Genomic DNA, 15,271 nt, shown 5'->3' with positions numbered 1-15,271 from the left:
AATGCATTATGCAACACCAAACAAGAAACAATAAGATGTTACACACAGACAAAATATATTTCTCTGACAACAACCTGATAGAAACTGACAAAAAGTGAGGAAAAGGGGTTGTCAGACTAGTCTTCATAGCAAGCATTGTTCATGGACAGGATGGGTAGGCGACCACAAAACAGACGTTGCCTTAATGACATCATTCAAGGTGTTTCTTTTGCAGTCAGGCCTCTGTGGTGACCAGCCACACTGCCTATTTAAGGAAACCCACGGTCTTGCGAAAGAAACACTCCTTTCCCAAACGGCTCTGCAACTGCTCACAACTCTCTTTCCTTGTGCTTCCACCGCTCCACCATGCAGAGCCTCTAAATGTTTAGGCCCTTTTCTCTAAATAAGGCAGCCTTATCGTAGTTCCTGTCATTTCTCCCTTTTCCCCCAAACATCCCGAGCAGCGTCTGTGGCAGTAGCAAGCTGTAGCCTGTGCATTCTTTTGCCTTGTATGGAGAAATGGCCTGGCCTGGGATGTCTTTGTGCAGGACAGGCCAGTCTCTCCATTGGCTCGGATAGAAAGGGGAGGGACCCACTGGGAGTCTGACTCTTTGAGCAAACTTTTCAGTGCCTGCTTCTCTTCCCACTGCTGTTTCGGGGCCAGACAAAAGGAGTTTGAAGTACTCCCAAACATTTCTACTTGAAGGAAAGGTGAGAATAAAAGCTGTTTTTAAGCCTGGATTGAACAAATAGACAATACATAGCTTTAGAGCTGTTGTTTGGTGGGCCACAAGTGAATTTGATGTGTAGATTTTTGGGTACAATGCTCATCTGTCAGTGGCGAGGGTGAAAGTGAGGATACAGTTACAGGGAGCTGCTGAAATGGGAAACAAGGAAGGAGCAGTAGGAAATTTTCATCCCTTGATAAAGACAGGGAGAAACTTGAAGATGTTATTTATCTCAGAGTCTGAATTTGTGCATAAACTGTATGGATGTGTGCTTACTTCCATGTCATCACCAAGGCACATTAAACAGGGGAATTTCTGAATGCAGCTGACCCGTTTAGAGCCGTGTCATTCACACTGTCTTACACACACACACACACTCCTCTGATGATGTCTTTTTATAGGCGATGAGATTTCTCTTCACTCTGTTTGCTTTTGGAATTCCTGACCGTTGGCCTCTTGGTCTGCGCTTCAGTAATATTGACCTGCACGACCTGATATAAGGCTGTGGGATGACAGCCTGAATGTTTGATGATAGCAGAGTGTGAGCGTGGGTGTCTGTCCTCGTTGGCCAGAGGGACAGAGAAGCTTTGTCACTCCTCGGTGGATAAAAGGGTCCATGGAGGAGCCGAGGCAGCCGGAGAACAAATACAATTGTTAACACAAGCTGAGCTGAGGCACGTCAGCCAAACGCTTACGTTGCTGTCAAAAATACTTGTTTTTTCAGCTTCTTTATGAATCATTGTTGATTCACTCTGTGGAGAATGCGGGAGTTTTTAGCTGTTGCTACAGCACCAGATACAGAGGGACTTGAAACCAGGTTCTGTCTTATTGCAGCTTAAAAATGTGAGCTATGACATAATCTCACTCTCACAGAGTCTGTCAGAAGTTTACATGGATCTCATTTCAAAGCGATATCGATGTAGAGATACATACCAGTGAGCCTCTCTCATTACACTGCAAGAATTCTATCAGTGAGGCCAAACAAGACTCCACAATACAGATAACTAATTTCCACTACATACCTCACATTGGACTGTTTACGCTTGAGCCACTTCATTTGAGACTTAAGCAAAGTGTCTGCATAATCCAAGCGTTTTGTGTTGTGTGAGGACTTTACCATCTAGGCAGGAGGGAGACGCTGTAATCAGGCGGAGGAATTCCTCTGTTCCTGAAACCATCAAGTAGAGCTATACACTGTTTTGTTTCCAGCTTCCTCAACGACTGAGAGATGGAGAATGGGAAGGCTTTGGGCCAATTGCACACCTTCCAGATTGCTTCATTTTTCTGGCACACAATGGGACTGAACCAGCCAAACAGTAGCCAAATGAAAGGAAGGATTAATCCAACATGTGTCTGTGATGAAAGAGGGAATGAGAGTGTGTGTGTCTCTGCTTCACTTGGCACACAGTTGTATAAACACCCTTCCTGTACCATTTTTAGCGGGAACCCAAGCATGCAGATCCATATCTGGATTTTTATGTCTTTATGTAAATGTTAGACATTTGGAAACTTGGGGCAGAGCCTAGGTCGGACATCCTGATTTGCATTGGCAATAAAAATTCAAATTCTATCACAGTGCATTCATCTGTATAGAAATCAACACAAGAAGAACCTTTTTATATTTAGTTTTAAAAAGATAAAGGACCAGTTAGATAGGCAAACCTGTCTTCACATGCTTTTCGGTGAAGCCTTTTATGAATCATGCTGGCAAAATGCACAGGAGACGCAGAAATTTAAGACTAGCCCAGCCCTTTAAATACGATGACACTGTTACAGAGGCATTACCTTTTGTGAAAATGGAGCAGTGAAGAATGCACGTAGCCATTAAAGCATGCAATTAAATAAAGGGATTATAGTTCATTTTGTCTCAAAAACAAAAAACCAAACAAACACTGAATTGTGTTCACCTTTTCTGCACAGAGTTGTTAAGTACACACATTTAAACCAATGCTAAAGCAGTTTGGCCAACTTATCGACAGATTCATGTGAGGAGAAACTAAAAAAAGCTTTTCATATTATCTGAGCAGTTAAACAAAACTTGCTGTCTGCTGTGGAAATATGCACAGCCTACTGTATTTTTTTATTTATTTATTTATTTATTTTTGATGACTGAGAGCCGATATAGAGAACCAGCACATGCTGAAAGAACAAACAGTGTGTCTGTGCGTTGCTGATTGACCGTTACTGTACTGCTTTTCTATTTTCGTAATCATTGTTAGGTAGCATTTCTTGACACAAGATGTATTAGTCAGTGTTTGGGAAGTTTATTCTAGTATGATGTCTAGAACAGAAGAGTTGAAAATAAACAGAAATGCTCCCTTGCTATTGTTCTAATCACTCTAATAGAATCACATGACGCTGATGAAGAAAAGACGCGATGCTACATTCTGTCTGTTTTCTCAGGCTGCACAAGTTGCAATGAGCTGTCACTGACTCACTCTTGTATTTCACATCCTGTGATGAAACGTGTCTAATCTTATGGGAGCAGTCTCTTCCAGGGTGGCAATGGTCTGATCTATAAGGCACAAGTCACCAAAAGGTTTGATGGATATAAAAATTATGTAAATTATAGGCACATTATGTGGAGTTTGACACCATTATCCACATCATCATTAAACCATAAGAGAATTGGCATTATGTACATTAGGTGGTGTGTGTGGGGGTTGGTTTGTCATTTCTTTTCCTTTCTTTTTTTTCAGCTTGCCCCCATGCTGGTAAATTTCTTTCTCTCACTTCCCCTAGAGAGGGAATCGCAGTCTCGCTAAATGTCAGGTGCTGAGATGAGTGTGAAAATGACATGTCTTCACAGTACAAGCAGCAGCTAACTCAATCTCCTTCCAGAATTAAACCTGCCACTCGTGTCAGGGTCTGCAGGGATTTTCCATTTGTCTGCGCATGTGAGTGTGTTCAATTGTTTGATTGTGTTGGAGCCAACGTGCAATAGGATGCGGAGAATAGAGGGACAGGCAGGTTTGTGCAGGAAAAGAGTAGATAAATGTGGTCGAGTCCCAAAGAAGTACGACATCTTGAGCTGGGTAACTAAGGTGATGTTACTACCGCGTGTCATTAATTCACAATTCATTCGCTGTGTAAAAAAAAAAAAAAAAGACTGCTCTCTCTTTGTATAATGTCTTTGGGGGTTACAACGCTTTTATCTAATTTACGAATATGTGCACAGGTCCAGATCCAGACGCCACCATGTCGAGCAAACGTGCCAAGGGAAAGACCACCAAGAAGCGCCCGCAGAGAGCCACCTCCAATGTCTTTGCTATGTTTGATCAGTCTCAGATTCAGGAGTTTAAAGAGGCGTTCAACATGATCGACCAGAACAGAGATGGTTTCATCGACAAGGAAGATCTGCATGACATGTTGGCCTCTCTGGGTAAACAGTGTTACATTTATAGACGTGACAAAATATATACTACTAAACAGGTCACATTTTACTTGTAAGAGGAACTTCCCTTAGGAATTGAGGGCATTGTTTTTTCCACATTATAAAACTGGAGGATTAGCAAAACTGCAGTTCTGGTGATTGCCAGAGATGATGGTGATGATGGTGATGATGTTGTCAGGGTTATTTCTGTTTTCCAAGTTTAGGCAGGGAGATCAGAAAGAGAGTGAAAAATTAGGGAATCAGAAAAATGTTTTCCAAGTGTGTGGAAGTTCAGCACCAAAGTACTGGAACAGCCCTTTTAATACATATATATTAAGATATAAGACTGAGGCTTTAGCTAGTCAAATGTGCCTTTTTAATTAAAAAATAAATATGTTAAATAATCCCAAAATGAAGTGTAACATAGTAACTGTAACAGAGATCAAATACTTAAAACTGGTTCTAAATGCATTAGTTCTGACACAGTTTTGGTTACTGCAGTGTGATCGAGTCCAGTGCTTCGTCAAAAGAAATCAAATAGTAGCTGCACACTTTGCACTGCAGTACAGAACCAGTGCAAATGAGATGCATGGTAATCTGGGATCAGTCCATACTCTGTTAAGTTTAATAAGAAGTGCAAGTATGACAAGGTTGCCAACTGTACTATATTCAGAGATGGGCAGTAACGCGTTACTGTAATCCGATTACTTTTTTCAAGTAACGAGTATAGTAAGGGATTACTATTGCAAAAACGGTAATTAGATTACCGTTACTTTCCCGTAGGAACGCTGCGTTACTGCGTTACTAAAACCGTGAATCTTTTTGCGAGAATGTCTCATGACAGTGACATAAGCGAGTGCTACGTTCGTGGCAACAGCTGTGTGCAGATCAACAATGGATCAAATATCAAGTGCAGGAGAGAGTATGAGCGTGCAGCGTTTAAAGCGTGGAAGTACTGACCTTACTTTGAGTTTGATTCCATAAAAAGTGACAAAAACATTAGTGTCCATCGTGCGTGGGAAGAAAACTTCTTTTTACAGCGAAAACAACCCCTAAACTTCCAAGCAAGCACCGAGTGCGCAATGACGTAATGGGAAATTCACAGAGAAACTCGCGGATTCTTCAACTGACCGCTGCGGCACACCTGCACCAGGGTAAACCTCCGCCTACAGCAGTCCTGCTTTACAGGTGAAAATAGAGCAAAGGGACCGCTAGTCTTTGACTTTATTTATTTTCTGCTGTGTTTTACTTGCATCTATTTGAAAGACTGAGTGTAAACACAAAAAAATATTTTATTTTATGTGCCGGAATGTGCAGAAAATAGATTTAAATGTTAAACTAATTTATTCAAGTCAGAGAATGTTGCATATAATTAAATGTTTTCTTGATGCATGAAGTTAAATACGGAGCCCCGCAGGGGACATGGGAGAAAAAAAAATTAAGACGGACTTTTGCGAGATCCCGAGTTAGTTTTGCGAGATCTCGCAAAACTTTTAGCCGCATTCTTCGGATGGCGGCTCGAAGCCGACCGGGAGGTTGAGGCACGATGTGCCGGGAAAGCGGTGTTCCTCCCGGCTGTAGTAGGTCTCGACCTCCCGTTAAATTTTAAAAAGAGACTTTTCCATTTGATTACATTTTATATGATGGATTATGTAGAAAAAGTAGAATTGGGCTGAAAGATCTATCGCTTTATCACCTATTCAGGTTGTAAATTGTGTTTTTAAAAAGTAACTAAGTAATTAATTACTTTTGAAAATAAGTAATCAGTAAAGTAACGGGATTACTTGTTTGGGGAAGTAATCAGTAATTAGTTACTGATTACTTTTTTCAAGTAACTTGACCAACACTGACTATATTAAAGACACTTTTGCGATTTTAGTCAATATACTTGTTAAATAGGATTTGCAACAGAAAGGAGATTCACATGGCTGAAAGTTGAATCAAATAATATACAGAAAACGTTGATTTTTAGAGGGGTGTTGAGGTGGAAGTCATTACCACTTCAAATTGTACATAAGAGTACGAAAGAATACTTGAAATATTTATTAAAACAGGATTACCAAAAGCAGGAAAATGTGCAATTAAAATGGATCTTGGGTTGAGTATGTAAGGACCACAACAAGAATAGCAAAGACCTGTGATTCCAGGTAAACTAACTATAAGTGACACTTAAATGTTCATCCACACTTGCTGGTTTGGGCCGATTATTTCTTATTATCAGACAACAAGATGTTAATTCCTAGATGAGCGATGGATGCATGTGACGATATTCTTCCTCAGGTAAGAACCCTTCTGATGAATATCTGGAGGGGATGATGAGCGAAGCACCAGGGCCCATTAACTTCACCATGTTCCTTACCATGTTTGGAGAGAGGCTCAATGGAACAGACCCCGAGGATGTCATCCGCAATGCCTTTGCCTGCTTTGATGAGGAGGGATCTGGTGGGTCAATACGCATCTTGTACACACACGCACAAATCCCGTTTCACTCTGCCAGGGCTCGGATCATTAACTCCCCTCTCAATTCTCCACGTCCAAGGTGTGATCCACGAGGACCATTTGAGAGAGCTGCTGACCACCATGGGTGACCGCTTCACAGATGAAGAAGTGGACGAGCTATTTCGGGAGGCTCCCATCGACAAGAAGGGCAACTTCAACTATGCAGAGTTCACCCGCATCCTCAAACATGGCGCCAAAGACAAGGATGACGAGTAGAGGGAGAAAATGACTGCCTCTGGCCTCCCCCCTTCACACATGCTGCACCACAAATCCATCTGTAGCTCCTGTCTTTGTCAATCTTGCAGATTTGAAAGGAATTCATGTAGGACTGAAGTATATCTTTTATAAAATGGCAGAAATAAATTATTGTACATTTAAATACCTACATGTTTAACAAGGGTGGCATGTCTGAAGTAATTTGAGATCCACTTTTTTGTTTTTTACATTTAAACATCATTCCAGATGTTGCACCTGTCTTCATCCATATTGACTGCAGTTTTTCTGGCCTTTGTAGACAACATGATTGGATTTTGGAGATGCATTAAGCAGATCTGTGTATTTGTGCAGAGGCCATTTGACGTACTTCATACAATACCAGCCATGTTTACCTCTTCCTGCCAGTTAGCTACCACACCTGCGCAACTTGTCTCCTTTTCTGTCTAATATATATCCTTGTATGATGAAAACAGATTAAAGAAAAAAAAAACCTGACCTTTCATCATTTTTATTCGGTTTAGACAATCAAATGTGGTGCAAATATTTCCTGTAGTTGAAATGGTCACTAGGAATGGCAGTCAAAAGTGAGATCATCCTCCCGTCAGCTGGTTGTGTGTATTTGTTAAAGGATCGGGTATGTCTGTGTTGTTGAAGGAATTCAGTTTCGAAATTTCTCAGGCAAATAAAGTGAGTGGAGAGTGTGTTCGGCGTATTTTTAAAATATTGCACCATGCCTGCATTCAAACATTTCTAGCATTTCATGACAGCGCTTTTTTTCCTACAAAGCTGCAGTACAGTATTGTGCTTTACATAACTGCCAGATACTTAAATTGAGCTGGAATGCAACCAATAAATATTTACTTACAGCTACTTCATGTTGCAGCGTTAACTAAATAAGTACATATTCACTAACACACATTTACTGACATGAATGGTTTTTGGTTGTTTTGTGTCTTTATCAGGGGTTTAAAGAGAATGGACCAGTTTTTAATAAATTTGATTAAAATGTAACCCTTTTTTTCTCTGCTTGTTAGGCTGAGCCTTTGAGGTAGGACAGAAAGAAACATTGGATTCATTTTGAGAAATATGACATCCCAGCTATGTTTACATGACTTGCATATGAACAGAAACAAATATGCATGAGCTGTTGTATGTTGCAACCCCCCCCCCCCTTTCTAGTTGCTTAAATACATTTTTAAATCTCATATCATAGACCAGAAGAAATCTAGGTGTTGGGTTGCTATTATAACATCTGGACAGTAAAATAAAGATTTTCCTCAACAGCAAATCAATTTGTCCCATTAAATTGGTCCAATTGTAATAAAACTTCTTGCCTCTGTATATAAAGACAAGTGCCACCATAAACCCTACAGAATCATATTTTTACTCGTTTAGATTAAAACCATATCTGGGAGTACATGTGCACACACACAGTAGTAGATGGGCTAAAATAAACATGCTATTTGAAAGCTGTTTCAAATAGATATTTTGTCATTTAAATTTTGTAATTTGCTAAAAGTAAAAAAAGAATGCTTCCTGTTTTTTTTGTTTGTTTTTTTAAACGAAACATCTCACAATGATAGACAGATTGCAAGTTAGAAACTTCGATATTTAAACCTTTAAAAGCAGCTTCAAAGGTTTTTAAATTTCTGAATTTTAGCCAAGATGTTTGAAGAAATCAAGGTCAACCCCACTACTGCACAGAAGGAACTCAAGTTATCAATTTGCTTTCAGAAGCAAAACAAAGACAAATGAAACATTTATAAACAGTTTTGAAATTTTATTTCCTTGAAAGGCTCATACAAAAAAAAGAAAAGAAAAAAAAAAAAAAGACAAGACATTTTAAATTTAAGGCATATATTGCACAGACTGTTTAAGTCTTTAATATAAAATGAGACATCTTAATCAGTTGTAGGTTTAAGGCACAACAGTCAGCCATACTACCAGCAGTCAGTTGCGAGTCACATGAAATTGAATGATCACGTTTTGAATGCATGTAGCTCTACAGAGGCCACACAGTTATAAAGCTTAAGTCAAAACATCAAAAAAAAAAAAAAAAAAAAAAAGCACATCATAGGAAACTTAATATAAAGCACTGCCATTAAACAAAAACGCCTTAGTCATCCATCCAGTATTACAACCATTAAGGTGTACTCACAGTGACATGATTTAGCATCAATGGAAAAAAAGAAAGAAAAAAGAAAAGAAAGAAACATTGCGTTTAATACTTAATATCCTTGACATGACCCAAGTCTGACATGACTTTTGTAAATTGAGGTATAAATGCACATCAGACAGAATACCTGAACAAAATAAAGCCTTAAAAAGAAAAATCTAAATCCTGAAATACAAGTGGCAGTGAGGAAACAAAAAAAAACAAACAAAACAACAACAGTAAAATAAAAATGTATGACCATTTTCCCATGTTCATATCTGACAAGAGCAAGACAGGAAAGAAAAAAAAAAGAATTTTATTTTATTTTTTCTAGGAATGATTGTGATGGTCGATGCTTGGCAGTATGACAACATTTACAACCCACACATTTATTTAAACAAAAACGCAGAATAAACCTAACCGTTTGAGCTAAACACAGCTCGGTAACACTGGTAAACATGATAGTATTGTAGATTAACTTTTGCTACAGCATTATTCTCATACAAATGTAACTTTCACACAAACACTGCTACTGTTAAAAGTTGAGATGGCATTTAGCCACAAATTGTGGTTCATCCTATTACAGTTTCATGGAAACTAAAACTTTATGATTAGAAAGTCTATAGAAACCATTTGTAAATAAAAGTGGAAATCACAGATGAGGAAATACTAGAACATTAAATATACAAAAAGTCAGCTACTGAGTGTGGTACATTTGCTTTGCAGAGAACCTATGTGCACAGAGAAATATCTGCTGAATAAAATGGGAACATAGAAACCATAAATATTATAAACCATAAAAGCACCATTTCTCTCACTAAACTGAATGTGTCGTGTCGAGTTGTGAGGGCTTCATGTTAACAGATGATTGCCTAGAAGAAAAACATGTTTTTGGCTAAATCACTATAATACTGATTTTAATTAAAACTACAGATATAACTGTAGAAAAAAAAAAGGGCAAAAAAAAGGGCAAAAAAAAAAAAAAAAAAAAAAAAAAAAAAGCATATACTTCGCAGAAAGTTGACACAACAAGTCACTCCCCTTTTAACTAAAACAACAGGAATACATTATGAAAGGGTCCGAGCTTGCTGCTGTAAAAATCAGTTTCTCTCATCCCAAAAAAATGAATAATAATAATAATAATAATAATAAAAAATAAACACATTGCACTAAACTAAGAAGATGGTGATGTGAATATTAAAACAAAACCATGCCCTCATTTTTATCCTAGAGGGGAGTGGATGTTTCGCAGTCAGTGTCTTTTGTACATTCAATAAAATCCAGTACTGCTACTAAAGAGGCCAACTTTGCTGGTGGTGCCAATTACACCAAAAAGTGGGCGATCAATACATCCTGGTAAAAATGGTAAGAGGTTAAAAAACAAAACAAACATAAAAAATTTTTTTTTGCATTTACGCTACAGGAATGTTCATTATGAAAGTGATTTAAGAAAACCCCCTTCTGTTGTCAAACAGCATAATAAACACAGTCTCTTTCCCATCTCTTTTTCTATTTTATAAGTACCATTATGTTGGTTACTTTACTTCATCCCAGTTTGCACATCTGATTAACTAATTCCCCGCTGCACATTCTACAGGCTCAGGTTTAAAAATCATATCAAAACGTACTGGTGATGAATAAAAAAATAAAAAAAATAATAATAATACATTCTCCAATATAGTGTTGTCCATACTAAAATTAGTGTTTGGTCTACACAACTATATATATATATTTTTAAAAGAGCTCCTAGTTGACAGTTTCACTCACCGGGTGCAGTGGGCCCCACACGGCACTAATGGGGGTTTTCCCCAGGGAGCGGCTTTGCCTGGTGACCATGCTCCAAACACGGGGCACAGAAGCTGAATTCCTCTGTGAACTACTGCTACTTGTGCTGGTACTGCTCGGGGACGTGGGCTGCTGGGAGGCGGTGTGCTGGGAACTGAGGCCAAGAGGAGGTGTGATGGATGCGGACTGGGGCGAAACTGAGGCAGCGGCTGAAACCTGGGCAGAGGCTGATGCTGGGCTTGTAACTGGGGCTTCAGAAGACATGACAGCTGAAGATGGCAGTGGGCATGCTACTGCAACTGGAGTTGAGGGGGACCTGGGACATGGCAGCTGAAGTGGTATTCCTCTGGTGGGTGGAACAACAGCTACATTTGTGGATAACTCCTGATTTGCAGAGACGGAAGATACATTTGTGACTGGCAGAAGGACTGGGGATGGCACTGAGCCCGGCACACTTGCAGGACATGTAGTGGACAACGGAGTTGCAACTGAGCTGAAGGCTAAAGCTGGTGAGGCTGGAGCAGCTACTGGTTTGTGAGGATCTTGCTGTTTTAAGACTAAGGCAGGTACTGGCATCATGGTTGGCAGATGGGCTGTAAGAAGTTGAGGCTGATCCTGCTCTATGTGGCAAACGATGACTTTATTCATATGAAGAGGTGATATCCCTGGAGCTGAGAAAAAGACTGGAGCTGGGACTGGAAGAGATGCTTCTGTACTCGCAGGCACCGAATCCTTTCCCGAAGGCACATCTGATGCTGGAACGGTCATAGCTGTCTCCATTAGATGCTGCACCCTGGAAGGATCCAAGACTTGTTGGTTGTCTTCTGGAGGAGGTGTGAGGCCTATCTCTCGGTTACAAGTGCTGCTCTGTGACTCTGCTTGTTCAGTCTCTGTGGGTTTATTCTGGCTCTTCAGCTTCATTTCGTTTTCCAGCTCTATAGCTTTCTGCGCAGCTACATCTGCGAGGAGGCGCAAAGCACTAAAGTCCGGGGGAGCGCATTGATCTGGAGGAGTTGGTGGAGGTGTGTTGAAGAGGCCATTGGTGGTGCTAGCTGCTGTATTTCTGCTGGCAAGACTTGCCAAATAAGGCCCCTGTTCTTTCACTTTCATCAGCAGACTTTGTGCATCCAGCTTCATCAGTGCCTGGACTGACACTTCCTTACCAGGGTAACCTGCTCCTGTCAGAATAGCTGTTGCTGTGCTTCCGAGAACACCGAGGTCGAAAACAGGGGCAGAATGAATGACAGATGGGCGCTCCGGCAATGGGTTGGGAGAGGAGTGGCCCTCATTTCTACCTACAACCTTGCGAGAGATGGTGAACTTGGTGGGATCTTTGCCATCCTTGCGAAGCAGGTCAGGGAGCAGGCGGCGACGTGCGTTGATGAACCAGTTACAGATCTGGGAAAATAAATACAAAAACTGTAGATTTCAGGTATGAGAAGAACCAATATTTTCTGCTTACCAGCCTAAAAGAAGTGTCAGACAACTGACGCAAACAGCAACGTTTCTTCACCTAAACCTGTACCCAAGCACCACTCCCTCTAGTGGTACAGCCTCTCACATGACAAGACAAGGCGTGAGTGCCCCCATACAGCTGGCAGCAATGAAGGTTTGAGCTCAAATATGCTGAGCCACAGAGAAGCCAGTCAAAGGCATTCCAGTGAACTGACTACATAACAAGAAACTCTGCTGCAGCCTCATACTGATCTGCAAATGCCTTATCTAATGCAGCCTGTCTGTGCATGCCTACGTGTTGGGAGGGAAAGAGGAAACGTCTACCACTGATGCAACAAAGTAAAAAAAAGGAAGGCTGGGAAAAATGCTATTCTCTTTAGTACAATGCATACATTCCACTAACATTCAACTATTGTTTTGCTTTCACTTGTTCACAATCAGAAAGAGCAGTTAAAGCAGCAAGTGCTTTTAGATTTACATGCACAATCCATCAGACATCATCAGCCAAATACGCGTCACACTTGTTTGTACTAACAGACGTAGCGTCGTGCCTCTGATGCAAGTTTCTCTCGCGAGTGAAAAGAATAAATCAATAAATGAAAACCTGCTCCTTACCTGCAGCACCGTGAGGCTGGTTTGGCTCGACAGACTTTGTTTCTCCTGCTCTGAAGGGTAGGCGTTGAAGCGGTGCTCGTACAGCCAGCTCTTGAGAATCTGCACCGCCTCCTTGGGCAGGTTACCACGGCGACGGCGCTTCCCAGAGAGTCCCCTTCCTGACAGGTCGAGCGGGGAGCCATCATCGCTGTCCGCTGAGGTGTGCTCCTCACGCTCCGGGCAAGTATCCTCTGTGAGAGCTGAGAGAAAATAGGCAAGACGTCAGTCACTTTGACTTTTACACCCCTGGCTGACTTGGTTTGTAGGAGGTAGTCCTTATAAAGTATTCTGATTCTGATGTTACCCATCACTTATTCTGGCTCATGCATGGTGTGGTTTAGGCACAGTTCTTCAGACACCAGGTAAACAAACATTAAAGGAAGGTAACCGTTTGATCAAGGACATAAAAGTAACAGTACTTGTTTACTGCTATTTTTTTAACTATTACATAGTAACAAACAGATTTACAAGAGCTTTGTGATATTGTGCTACACATGCCTTGCAAAAAAAAGACTTATGGTTGGCACTGGAGGGAATCTCCCCTCAAAATGGAGCATGCCTGATCCCAGGGGTGGGCAAGTGAATGCAGTAAATGTCCTTCTGTGGGGCTGGGTGAAACCTGACCCCCGGGGGTAGCGCCTGTCCTCACAAAGACATTGTGGCCATATCAACATCACAGTAGCTAGTGGCCCAGGAATCTATTGACAATGCAAAGCACCTCGAGCCGATTCAACAAAAAGGGCAGGAGGGAAATAAAACAGCTATTACTATTAATAAAAACATTTCAGACAGCCCGACTCTATGAATAGGATAGATATTTCAAAAAACAGCCTTAATGTGGTCAAACTGGGTCTGACAAAAAAAGACAGGACTTCTCGCTTGACAGAGATTTGAGGCATTCCCTGCAGTGCCCCGAAGAGGCGTGACGTACGTGATACTACAACTCCACTGGCTCACGGCACGGACCCTTTAAGATCTACAACAAAAAAAACTCTCCAAACTATCTTACTGACAGCAAGCAAATACAATTCAGTGCAGGGCTGGCTTAGTAAGGTTTCATTCCGATAGGCCAGCTTGTCACATCAGCATCACGCTGATCAACTTGTGTTTACAAAATGTCCTCTCTACCTTTGTAGGCATCTGGAGCTCGGGGTCGCCTTGGAAAGCCTTGAAAAAGTAAAAAAGTTTAATACATGGTCACGGCCTCAGGCTGCTGAGACCGTAAAAAGAAAAAAATGATCGCCCAGCTATGCACAACAGACCGCTTTGTTAGAGAAATTAGGATGCATTTCAAAATACAAAACAAAAACCCCCACTACTTGCATAAAATAAAATATGACCAACCTGGAGGGAAAACGGGTAAATTAGCCATGTGGAAGGCACAAAAGGAGGCGAGCAGGGACGCACAGCCTCCCCGCATGTCGCTCCGCCAGATGGACACCATGCCTGCCTCCAGAGATAACTAGCTGGCTAGCTGTCCCTCCAAATTTCAACACAAACACACGCTGCATTTGCTCGCAACAAAAACCCCCGCATACCAGCCAGAGTCAACAGCGAAAAGCCACGCAGGGGCTCGTAGGCAGACACTCCGCTGGCGAGAAACGGACACGGCAAAAGACGAGTAGAGCTCACCTCTTTTGACTGCTTTCATTCTTTGTCGATAGCTGTATGGAAAACACGCAGCTGTCCAAGTTGCTCGTTGTTACAAAGCGTGCCCGGGAGCCAAACGATGGTTGACACAGCGACACTTTCTTCCAAGGCGCCGAAGGTGTTGGTGCTCTCGTCCCGACTCCAAAAAAACTAAAAGCCGTCGCCGCTAGAGTTGTGCCGCACGGAGGTGAGGAGAAAACAAAAGTCACATTTCCACCACACTCTTCGCTTTCTTGCAAAGATAAATGTTGGCTGTCTTCTGTCGCTCCTTCCTTTTACCTGCAGCGGTTTGCTAATCTTGACAGTCCGTCCCACCCCTTTCACAGCTGTCGGCCAATCGCGTCGCGGCGTTTATTCCTAGGCGAACATGCGCCAATCGCGGCGCGTTTTCAGGCAGAAGACTGGCTCGGTGTCACAGTGAGTGACGGGAGAACCATTTCATTCAAAATACAGCGCAGTCATTGAAACATTCTTATTATCTCGACGCGGTTAAAACCGGAGGGGAGCAACTAGCAACCCAGTGGTTACATAGACACAAGCGGGATGTATATATAACAACGGTGTAATCCCTTCAGACCACTGTGGTCATTTTATTATCGTCTCCAGGGGATAGCTTATATCTCTGTTTGAGATATGTAAAACGTAACACAAAAACATAAGCGTCTTAAGAGTTGACTGGTGATTTCTTATTCATTTTGCTCGGTTTCTGTTCAAGCCCGAGAGGCTCGTTTGACAAAAATGGGACTGTTTTGATTTCTCGACATCTGTGGAAGACTC

At 41.5% G+C, this 15,271-nt stretch overlaps 2 protein-coding genes across 3 annotated transcripts; one reads left to right on the top strand and one right to left on the bottom strand.

The window, feature by feature from the left end:
- Positions 1 to 548: 548 nt before the first annotated feature.
- Positions 549 to 7,496, top strand: myl9b (myosin, light chain 9b, regulatory). The gene is made up of 4 exons (XM_026168457.1): positions 549 to 690; positions 3,886 to 4,089; positions 6,361 to 6,522; positions 6,620 to 7,496. The coding sequence occupies exons 2-4, from the start codon at positions 3,906 to 3,908 to the stop codon at positions 6,793 to 6,795; spliced, it is 522 nt and encodes a 173-aa protein (XP_026024242.1). The 5' UTR covers positions 549 to 690; positions 3,886 to 3,905; the 3' UTR covers positions 6,796 to 7,496.
- A 1,126-nt stretch (positions 7,497 to 8,622) lies between these two features.
- On the bottom strand, positions 8,623 to 14,796 carry tgif2 (TGFB-induced factor homeobox 2). 2 transcript variants are annotated; one of them, XM_026168455.1, is made up of 4 exons: positions 14,477 to 14,796; positions 12,806 to 13,044; positions 10,718 to 12,133; positions 8,623 to 9,822 (listed from the first exon to the last, which is right to left on the bottom strand). In XM_026168455.1, exons 1-4 carry the CDS (start codon positions 14,493 to 14,495, stop codon positions 9,808 to 9,810), a joined length of 1,689 nt encoding a protein of 562 aa, XP_026024240.1. In that variant the 5' UTR covers positions 14,496 to 14,796; the 3' UTR covers positions 8,623 to 9,807. The 2 variants fall into 2 exon arrangements, with proteins under 2 accessions (XP_026024240.1, XP_026024239.1); XM_026168454.1 differs by lacking the exon at positions 8,623 to 9,822 and adding an exon at positions 9,952 to 10,303.
- Positions 14,797 to 15,271: the final 475 nt, after the last annotated feature.

This window comes from Astatotilapia calliptera, chromosome 5 (assembly GCF_900246225.1).
Source record: "Astatotilapia calliptera chromosome 5, fAstCal1.2, whole genome shotgun sequence".
Taxonomy (NCBI): Eukaryota; Metazoa; Chordata; class Actinopteri; order Cichliformes; family Cichlidae; genus Astatotilapia; species Astatotilapia calliptera.
This window is presented reverse-complemented; position numbering and strand designations above follow the sequence as displayed.

Excerpts from the sequence above, each read along its gene's own strand:
- tgif2 (XM_026168454.1), bottom strand. Across the intron at positions 12,134-12,805 it reads CCAGCCTCACGGTGCTGCAG|ATCTGTAACTGGTTCATCAA; the intron begins GTAAGGAGCAGG and ends TTATTTTCCCAG. Across the intron at positions 10,304-10,717 it reads TGTGGGGCCCACTGCACCCG|GATGTATTGATCGCCCACTT; the intron begins GTGAGTGAAACT and ends CATTTTTACCAG.
- myl9b (XM_026168457.1), top strand. The coding sequence starts at position 3,906 with ATGTCGAGCAAACGTGCCAAGGGAAAGACCACCAAGAAGCGCCCGCAG. Across the intron at positions 4,090-6,360 it reads TGACATGTTGGCCTCTCTGG|GTAAGAACCCTTCTGATGAA; the intron begins GTAAACAGTGTT and ends ATTCTTCCTCAG. Across the intron at positions 6,523-6,619 it reads CTTTGATGAGGAGGGATCTG|GTGTGATCCACGAGGACCAT; the intron begins GTGGGTCAATAC and ends TCCACGTCCAAG.